The sequence below is a fragment of the Meleagris gallopavo genome, chromosome 1 (genome assembly GCF_905368555.1).
Source record: "Meleagris gallopavo chromosome 1, MGAL_WU_HG_1.1, whole genome shotgun sequence".
NCBI classification, from domain to species: domain Eukaryota; kingdom Metazoa; phylum Chordata; class Aves; order Galliformes; family Phasianidae; genus Meleagris; species Meleagris gallopavo.
Window position 1 is genome coordinate 525,059 of NC_139404.1, and position 9,027 is coordinate 534,085.

General features: G+C 61.7%; 1 protein-coding gene, 1 long non-coding RNA gene and 2 other non-coding genes across 4 annotated transcripts; 3 read left to right on the forward strand and 1 right to left on the reverse strand.

The window, feature by feature from the left end:
* Window positions 1-57: 57 nt before the first annotated feature.
* Window positions 58-1,216, forward strand: LOC146545165 (uncharacterized). The gene is made up of 2 exons (XR_014887325.1): window positions 58-777; window positions 908-1,216. It is a non-coding gene; the product is annotated as an uncharacterized LOC146545165 (long non-coding RNA).
* LOC146545166 (U2 spliceosomal RNA) lies at window positions 95-285 on the forward strand. The gene has a single exon (XR_014881309.1). It is a non-coding gene; the product is annotated as a U2 spliceosomal RNA (small nuclear RNA).
* A 1,186-nt stretch (window positions 1,217-2,402) lies between the features above and the next one.
* LOC116217751 (U2 spliceosomal RNA) lies at window positions 2,403-2,593 on the forward strand. Its single transcript, XR_004162465.1, has one exon. It is a non-coding gene; the product is annotated as a U2 spliceosomal RNA (small nuclear RNA).
* Window positions 2,594-5,621: 3,028 nt separating this feature from the next.
* Window positions 5,622-9,027, reverse strand: LOC104916486 (dehydrogenase/reductase SDR family member 4-like). The gene is made up of 8 exons (XM_085238911.1): window positions 8,867-9,027; window positions 8,214-8,391; window positions 7,585-7,686; window positions 7,415-7,485; window positions 7,261-7,312; window positions 6,844-6,978; window positions 6,427-6,482; window positions 5,622-6,329 (listed from the first exon to the last, which is right to left on the reverse strand). Exons 1-8 carry the CDS (start codon window positions 8,977-8,979, stop codon window positions 6,215-6,217), a joined length of 822 nt encoding a protein of 273 aa, XP_085095037.1. The 5' UTR covers window positions 8,980-9,027; the 3' UTR covers window positions 5,622-6,214.

Here is a 9,027-nt window from a genome sequence, read left to right on the forward strand (position 1 = left end):
GGCGACGGAGGGGTCGTTGCGGGCGGCGCGTGCGCGTGCGTGAGATGTCGGTGGGGCGCGCGGGGCCGGGCGTCGTGCGGGGAGGAGTGTGGGCATCGCTTCTCGGCCTTTTGGCTAAGATCAAGTGTAGTATCTGTTCTTATCAGTTTAATATCTGATACGTCCTCGATGAGAGGACTTTATATTAAACGGATTTTTGGGCGCGGGAGTTGGACCCGGAGCTTGCTCCCTCCGCTCCGCGCATCGTCCCGGTATGGCAGTACCTCCGGGCACGGTGCACCTCCCCGGGAGGGGAGGAGTGTTGGTGGTGAAAGGCAGAGCGGTGGCGGTGGTGGGCAGGTGGGGTGTTGGAGGGTGGTGGTGGCGCTGTGTCCCGTAGGGGGCGCTGCTGGGTCGCCTTCAGCTGGGGCCGGCCGCAGCCCGGACCGCTCCGGCGCAGGAGCGGTGGGGCGGGGCGGGGACCGGCCCCGTCTGTCCGCCCTCGGGAGCCCCTTCCGAGCCGCGGGAGCCGTGCGGCTGCGGGAGCGGGGCCGGACGACGCCACGGCGATGGCGGGGGGCTGCGGCTGTGTGTGGGGAAAGGCCGAGGGAGGGGCTGTGCAGCCTGGACAAGGGACGGCTGCGGGGACACCGCGCTGCGGCCTTCAGCGCCTGAAGGGGCCGAAGCGCAGCAGGGGAGGGGGAACGGCGTTAAACTGAAAGAGGAGACTGAGGTCAGATGGGCAGCTCACGGTTTGTTCTCTGGTTCGAGCAATCTCCTGCGGGATGTTCTTGCAAGGTGTGTGAGAAAATATTACGTACGGATCCGTGCTGTCCAGACGCAGACTCTTGCTATCTGTGCACGGACATTGCCAATTATTTACCTTCTGCTCCTCGTGTTCTCTATTGCTCGGGTCTTGTCTGTGCAGCACCAAATGCTGGCAGCTCTCCAACATCGGGGTGTTTGATTTGTCTGACCTGCCTTTAACTGAAGGCTCAGAGGTATTTCGGATGGACGGACAGACGGGAGCTGCAGCCTTTGTGCCCGCACCCAACTGCATCCACCTCATCTCCACGCCTGTAAATCACTGCGCTGTGTAGCGAGCGTGCAGTCCTGGGGAAGGTTCATCTGGAGCACAAGTGATGAAAACTATCAGAGACCCCCCAGTAAAGCAGAAAGGTGCCCGAAAAGGGCCGCGGCAGCAGAGACCGTGAAATAAATACAAACTCCTACCTGGCTCTAATGCAGAAACAACGTTCGATTCCCATGGGGCTAAACTGAGAGAAGGGAAAGTGAGGTCGGATGCGGGGAAATCCTTCGGCCAGAGGCGGTGCGGCGCTGGCACCGCTGCCCAGAGCTGTGGGTGCCCCATCCCTGGAGCTGCCCGAGGTGCGGACGGGAGCCGGGCAGCCCGAGCTGGGGGCACACGGCCCACAGCGGGGATTTGGAGCTCGGTGATCGTTTGGGTCCCTTCCAACTCCGGCGTCCCATCGCTCGTCCAACCCTCCCGGGGCCGTCGGGCACGGCTGGATCCACGCGCGGTCCCGTCGCTGTGCCGGCCGTAACCCCTCCCGCGCTGCCCGGCTGCGCGCCGCTCTTGTGGCGCTGCCGGAACGGAGCTGCCGCGTGCGGGGAAAGGGGGCAGGAGAGCGGCCGCTCCTCGGGGCTGTGCGGGCACGGAGAGCAACCGGAGGGCGGGGAGGGGCGAGGAGCTCAGAGTCACGGCCAGCGAGCGCTGAGCGCGGGAGAGAGCGGCCGGACTTCTTGCAGCAAAGCGGCCCGAGCGGGACCTCGTGGGACGGGAGCCGGAAGGAAAAAGGCGAGACGGAAAGCGGGCGTGCGGCTCGCACCGCGCCCGGCTTCGGGCAGCGCTGCGCTGCTCAGCGCTGCACCGCGTGGCATCGACGTGCGAGAAAAGGCGCGGCTCCGTACGGCCGAACGTGGGCAGGCAGAGAGAGGGGGAACGCGCTGCGGAACCGAGCCGAGAGCGCCTGGAGGCGCCAGCACGGCCCGGCAGACGGAGCACCGCAGCCCCGGCCCCGCCGTCTCCCCGCCCCCAGCACAGCCCTTACGAGGGCCGCCGCGCTGCCGCCGCCGATCGCAGTGCGCACGCGCAGCAGCACCGCCGCGCCGCGCGGCCCCGGGAGGCGGAGACGGGAGGGGCGGGGCTGGGGGCTGGGGCCTACAGACAGGGGCGGGGCTATGGTAATCTGCGGCGCAGGGGCCGGCGGTAGCGGTGAGAAACGAAGAAACCGGGAACGGCGGGGCCGCCATCGTGGCGGAGCGGGAGCGGAGCGGGGCGGTGCGGCGTGGGGAGCGGGGCTGGGGCGGCGACGGAGGGGTCGTAGCGGGCGGCGCGTGCGCGTCCGTGAGATGTCGGTGGGGCGCGCGGGGTCCGGCGGGCATCGGGAAAGGAGTGGAGTATCGCTTCTCGGCCTTTTGGCTAAGATCAAGTGTAGTATCTGTTCTTATCAGTTTAATATCTGATACGTCCTCGATGAGAGGACTTTATATTAAACGGATTTTTGGGCGCGGGAGTTGGACCCGGAGCTTGCTCCCTCCGCTCCGCGCATCGTCCCGGTATGGCAGTACCTCCGGGCACGGTGCACCTCCCCGGGAGGGGAGGAGTGTTGGTGGTGAAAGGCAGAGCGGTGGCGGTGGTGGGCAGTGGGGGTGTTGGGGGGGGGTGGCGCTGTGTCCCGCAGGGGGCGCTGCTGTGCGCTCGGCGCTGCGTCGGGTCCCGCCGAGCGCCGTTAGCGGAGCGCAGTGCTGCGCTGTGTGCGCTGCTCGGAGCGCGGGGGCGGCCGGAGCCGCTGATGGAGGCGGGGGGTTGGGGGCTCGATGGGTGCGGCGGAGTGTTTGGTCATTTCCCATTCCCTTCCCACTTTTGTTCCTCAGTCGTTTGCTTTCTAAGGCAGCTTTGCCTCTATTTCTCCCAGCTGCTGTTCCCCACCGCCTTTCCCCGCACACACTGAGCACCGCTCTCCTCTCCTTTCGCCGTCCTTCTCCATGTCCTCTATTCCATCTGCACTTCAGTGCTTTGTTTCCCCTCACTGTGTTCCGTTCTCACCTCATCCTTCTACTCTGTTTTGGCCTCAGTCCCTTTTCTCCTCTCATCTCTCAGTCTTCGGTCACCGCTCCTCCTTTTTTCCTTAATTCAAAGGTTCTCATCCTGGTGAGGGATTTCAACCACCTCGATGTCCATTGGCAAAACAACACAGCGAGCTATAAGAGATCCGGGAGACTCCTGGAGTCCACTGACAACAACTTTCTGGTCCAGGTATTGGACAGACCGACCAGAGGCAAAATGTTGCTGGATCTGCTGCTCACAAATGCAAAGGAGATCATTAAAGATATTAAGATGGGAGGCAGCCTGGGCTGCAGTGACCGTGCCCTGATTGAGGTCATGATCTCGAGGAATGTGAAGTGAATGCAAAGTATGGAGTCAGGACTCTGAACTTCAGGGGAGCCAACGTGAGGCTGTTCAAGGAATTGCTGGATGGGATCTCCTGGGAAGAAGTCCTTGGGGACAAAGGAGGGAAGGCTGCTCTTTAAAGATGCCTTTCTGAGCTCTCCGTTCCTCAGAATAAGAAAGCAGGCAGGGGGCAGGAAACCAGCAAGGCTCAACAAGGACCTGCTGGGCAAACTGAGGGAGAAGAAGGGCAAGCACTGACAGCAGGAGCTGTGATGTGTCATCTGCAAAGAACGCAGGGATGCTGTCTGGACTTGCAGAGATGGGATTAGGAAAGTCGAGGAACTGAAGTTGGCAAGGGATGTTAAAGACAAGAAGGGATCCAGGTACATCAGTCCGAAAAGGCAGGCCAAAGAGAGCGTACCTCCTCTGCTAAATGGAAAGGAGAACTGGCTACAACAGATATGGAGGAGGTTGAGGTACTCAATGCGTTCTCTGCCTCAGTCTTTGCTGGCAGCCAGGATTCTCACATCCCTGAACCTGAACCTCCAGGTGGGAACGGGGAGAGCAAACTCCCCCTGCTGTAAGGGCAGAGCAAATCTGAGACTGACTCTTGAGAATGAATGTGTACAAGTCCCTGGGGCTGGATGGCGTGCAACCCAGGGTCCTAAGGGAGCTGGCTGAGGTGGCTGTCAGGCAAAGACCCCGGGGACTGGAGAAAGGGAAACATCAAAGGGAGGAAGGAGGAACTGGGGAACTACGGGCTGGTGAGTCTCACCTCTGTGCCTGGAGCAGATCCTCCTGGAAGAGTTCAGGCACATGAGGGATGAGCGTGAGACAGCCAGCACAGCTCCACCAAGGGAAGGTTGTGCCTGACCCATCTGGTGGCCTCCTGTGCTGGAGTGACAGCACTGGTGGACAAACCGAAGGCAACCAATTTCATCTACCTGGACATCTGCAAGGCTTTTGACATGGTCCCCCAGCACATCCTGATTGTTAAATTGCAGATATATGGATTTGAAGGGAGGATTGGTGGGCAAGGAATTGGACAGAAGGTCGCAGCAGAGGGCTGTGGTCAGTGGCTCCATGTCCAGGTGGCGGGCAGTGATGAGCGCCGTACCCAGGGCTCTGTTTTGGGACTGGTGCTCTTAACGTCTCTATCAGTGGCACAGATGAGGGGATTGAGTGCGCCCTCAGCAGTTTGCTGATGACATAAGTTGAGCAGTGCAGCTGATACAGCAGAAGGGAGGGATCCCATCCAGAGGGACCTTGATAAACTCAAAGGTAAAATGGGGCTGTATTCCCCTCACGTCTCTTCATCTTTTTGCTGATGTGTCTCAATGAGTCCAAAACAGAGCGATGCACGCATGAAAGCAAAACCCAACAGCTGTAATGTGGGACTTGTGTTCATGCCATCGTAGGTTGGTTTTCACCATGTTTGCAAAGGCCACACCTAGCCTGAATGAATTTGGGTTGCATTCAGATACAGCTTAATGAGCTGCTAATACAAAAATAGTCTGGAGCGCACCTCCAGTATTGTGCTCAGTTTGGGGCCCCTCACAACAATACATTGAGCTGCTGGAGAGTGTCAGAGAAGGGCAATAAAAAAGAGCTGTGAGCACAAGTCTGATGGGGAGTGGGTGAGGGAACAGGGATGGTTCAGTCTGAAGTACGAAGTGATAAGGCCTCTCCTGAGCCTCCTCAACTGCCTGTAAGGAGGTTGTAGCAAGGTGAGGGGTTGGTAGGATGAGAGGTGGTGGCTTTGAGTTGCACTGAGGGAGGTTCAGGTTGGATGTTAGGAAAAGTCTTCTCGGAAAAGGTGGCAAAGCACTGCCAGAGGCCGCCCGGGGCTGTGGTGGAGTCACCATTCCAAGAGGTGCTCAATAACCGTGGAGATGTGGCTCTAAGAGACATAGTGGGGCACGGTGGGACAGGTTGGAGTTGGACTGGATGATCTTAGACAGCTTTTCCAATTTCCACGAGTCTGTGATTCTATGGTCGTTTATTGTCCCTGGCAATAAATGGGCCCTGCTAATTGCCATTGTGCTGCTTGTTAGTGCTAACAGGGGGCATGAGGAAATGGGGTATTGCAAGAGGCCCAAGAAGATGCCACCTCAAGATAATGCCTGTCCCTTCAAGATGGCTGCCAACACTGCCAGGATGGTCACTCCCATGCTGAGTGCTGGGACGGCCTCCACAATGGCCCCAAAGAGACACCTCTGAGCTGTAACCAGGGCAGCGTCAGTGGATTTATTGGGGGATCCAAAGTGCCCCAAACATACTGAAGTGACCTAAATCTACCTGTAGCTCCTAGAATGTCCCCTACGGATCCCAGTGTCCCTGAGGGTGTCCCTATGCTTCCATGTCCCCATAGATTTCCCCAAATGCCCCATATTGACTTCAGTGTCTCCTACAAAGCCCCTTACGCTTCTCTGTAGCCCACAATATCCCCCACAAATCCCAAGCACCCCCTACAGCCCTCAGTATTCCTTATAGACCACCCCACATGTCCCCAGATGCTTCTGTAAGCCTCAGTATTCCCTGTTGATCCCCCTAGAAACCCTACGGGGACATCCAAGGGGACACTGGGGCCTACGAAGACCTCCATGGCACACCCAGAGGTTTTCTGCAGGCCCCAGCTCCCCCCGGATGGCCCCAAGTACCTCCCGTAGACCTGGACGTCCCCTGCGGGTCCCCTCATCCTCCTGGACTAAGCCTCAGCATCCCGTCAGGTGTCCCCAGAGCTCCCCCCCAGACACGGATGTCTCTCCCAGACCACCCCCGCTGCCGCAGCGATGCCATCCCAGCACTCTCCGGGCTCCTTTAGAGGCGGGACGGGGTCCCCCCGGCCACCACCACGGTTTCTCCCACCACGTAGGAGGCGGCGGGGGAGCAGAGGAATGCCACCACCTCGGCCACGTCCGATGGCGTTCCCAGCCTGGGGACAGGGGAAGACGCCGCAGGGTCACCCCTCGTCACCGCCACCGCCCACAGGTCCTCGTCCCCAGGCTGAGGCCCTCGGGGCCGTTCCCCACCTGTCGATCCCCATGGAGGACATCAGCTGCTCCTTGGTGGCCTCGTTCTCCCACAGCTGCAACAGGGGGACATCACAGCACCGCTCACCTCGAGCCCCGCCCATCACAGACCCCTCCCCCGCCGGCTCCTCCCACCCAACCCGTCCTCCCATTGGTTATCAGATCGTCCACCACCAAGAGGCTCCGCCCACCCCACAACCACACCCGGTCGAGGCCCCCGACCCCCACCCCACATACGAGACACCGCTTCATGCCCTGCCCCAGTCAGCCCCCCTGGGAGGACAAGATGGTCCTGTAGGTCCCTTCCCACCTTGTGATCCCATGATTCTGTGACCTGGCCCCTCTGAGTACCGCCCCCCATCCCCCCGCCCCCCCGCCCCCCCACCCCCCCCATTCCCACGACCCCCCCGCCCTCACGGCGGCACTGAAGCGGGTCTGGATGAGGCCGGGTGCAACGGCGTTGAGCCGCACTCCGCGGGCGCGCAGCTCCGGGGCCAACACCTTCACCAGCCCCAGCAGTGCTGTTTTGCTCACGCTGTACGGGCCCAGAGCCTGCGGGGCACAGGAGTGATCACACCGCATCCGTCTGTCCGTCTGCTCGCCCCTCTGCTGTCTGTCCCAACCACACGTCCATCTGTCCCGTTAGCGGCTGCACGCCGTGCGTCCCAGCAGCCATTCCTCCACCTCGCCCTTCTTCCATCCACCGCCCACCATTCCTCCACCCCGCTGTCTGACCGCCCCCACCACCTCCCCGCCGCCCCCACCGTCACCCCCCGTCCCACCCCTCCCCCCCATCCCAGCAGTCCCCTCCCGCCTCCATCGCTCCCCGCTCACCGGGAAGGGCATAAAGCCGGCCACCGATGTCACCAACACCACGGCTCCTCCACTGCGGCAAGAAAAGGGGGGAGCACTGTCAGGTGGGCCCACCCCCCAGAAGCTCCTCTCTCCATCGAGCCCCCCTCCCCCACCGCAGCCCACCCCCTCTCACCCTCTCTTCTCCATGTGGGGCAACACCAGCTTCACCAGCATCGCTGCTGCCGTCACGTTCACCTGGAAGATCTGGAGAGGGCAGAGCCATGAGAGTGGGGTGCAGTCAGTGGGTTCTGGTCAGTGGGGCAGAGTGTGTGTGTGGGTGGGGGGATGAGGTGGGGGGGTCACCTTCTCCCAGGCTGCCTCCTCGACCTCCAGGGTGCTGCCCATGACGGGGTTGACGGCGGCGTTGGAGATCAGGATGTCAATGGCACCATAGGTGTCCAATGCCTGCGGAAGGATTCACCCCAAAGAGTGATGGACCCTCACAGACCGGTGGGATGACCCCATAACCCTGCGGGATACCCACAGTGCCTCATGCTTCAGTGGGGCCTCCACAGACCAATGGGACCCCCCACAAAACGATGGGATCCCACGGTGACATGTAACCCCATGGGACTACTCACAGACCCATGGCCCCCCCGTCGAGTCACGTTGAATGATGGGATCCCCATGCACCCCACAGGGTGATGGTACCCCAGCAGTTCCCCATAGAACAATGGGACTTCCATGGTGCTCTATAACCCCATGGGACCTCCCTGTATGACTCCACGGGACCCCACAGCCCTATTGCACCCCATAGTCTCACTGCCCCCAGTAACCCATTATCTCCACAGCCCCACCGACCCCGCGTAACCCCATAGGCTCCCACTGACCCTCTGCCCTCCACAACCCTATCGCTCCCCATTGCACCACATCTCCTGTATCTCCCTCCCACCTCCACTGCCCCCCATAACCCCACATCCCCACCCCCTCACCGTCTGCACCAGGCGCTGCCGGTCCTGGGGCTGCCCCACATGGCACACCACCCCGCTGACCTCCAGACCCTGAGCCCGCAGCTTCTGCACCGCCGTGTCCACGTTGGGTTGACGCCGGGAGCTCAGCAGCACCCGGGCCCCCGCCGCCCCCAGCCTCTGTGCCACCGCCAGCCCGATCCTGTGGGGAGGGGGAGGGGGAGACTGGGGGCACTACGGAGAGAGGGGCTCTTGGGGGAGCATGGGGGGGTCGTGGGGACACGGTGGGTCTAGAGAGACATGGGGATATATGGGATAATGGGGGGGGTTACGGGGTGATGGAGAAACGTCGGAGGCGTCTACAGAGTCAGAAGGGTTATGGGGGGACGCGGGGGGGCTGGGAGGACCTGGGGATTCTGAGTTGATGGAGGCTATGGGGAGGTTTATGGGGAGACTCGTCTGGTGTGACAAAGGGGACATACGGGGCGGTGGGGATATGGGGAAGCTGTGGATGATGTAGAGGCTATGGAGTTCCCGGGGTACACGGGGGTTACGGGGGAACATGGGGGCCAAGGGGGACACAGAGGGCTATGGGTCACCGGTGGGGCAAAGGGGAGACGGGAGCAATGGGGGGAGCGGAGGAGCCGAGGGGCCACGGGGCGTTGTGGGTCACTCACCCGTCGGTGGCGGCGGTCACCAGAGCCACTTTCCCTTCCAGGGTCCTCCCGGAATTAGGGGCAGCCCCCCCGGACAAAGCCCGCAGCCCCGCTCGCCCCATGACGCCCCACATCGCCCCGCTCCGCCCCACGGCCTTTGCCCTGCGAGGGGAGGGGCGGGA

Excerpts from the sequence above, each read along its gene's own strand:
- LOC104916486 (XM_085238911.1), bottom strand. The coding sequence starts at position 8,979 with ATGTGGGGCGTCATGGGGCGAGCGGGGCTGCGGGCTTTGTCCGGGGGG. Across the intron at positions 7,313-7,414 it reads CCCCACATGGAGAAGAGAGG|TGGAGGAGCCGTGGTGTTGG; the intron begins GTGAGAGGGGGT and ends TTCTTGCCGCAG. Across the intron at positions 6,330-6,426 it reads TCCTCCATGGGGATCGACAG|GCTGGGAACGCCATCGGACG; the intron begins GTGGGGAACGGC and ends CCCTGTCCCCAG.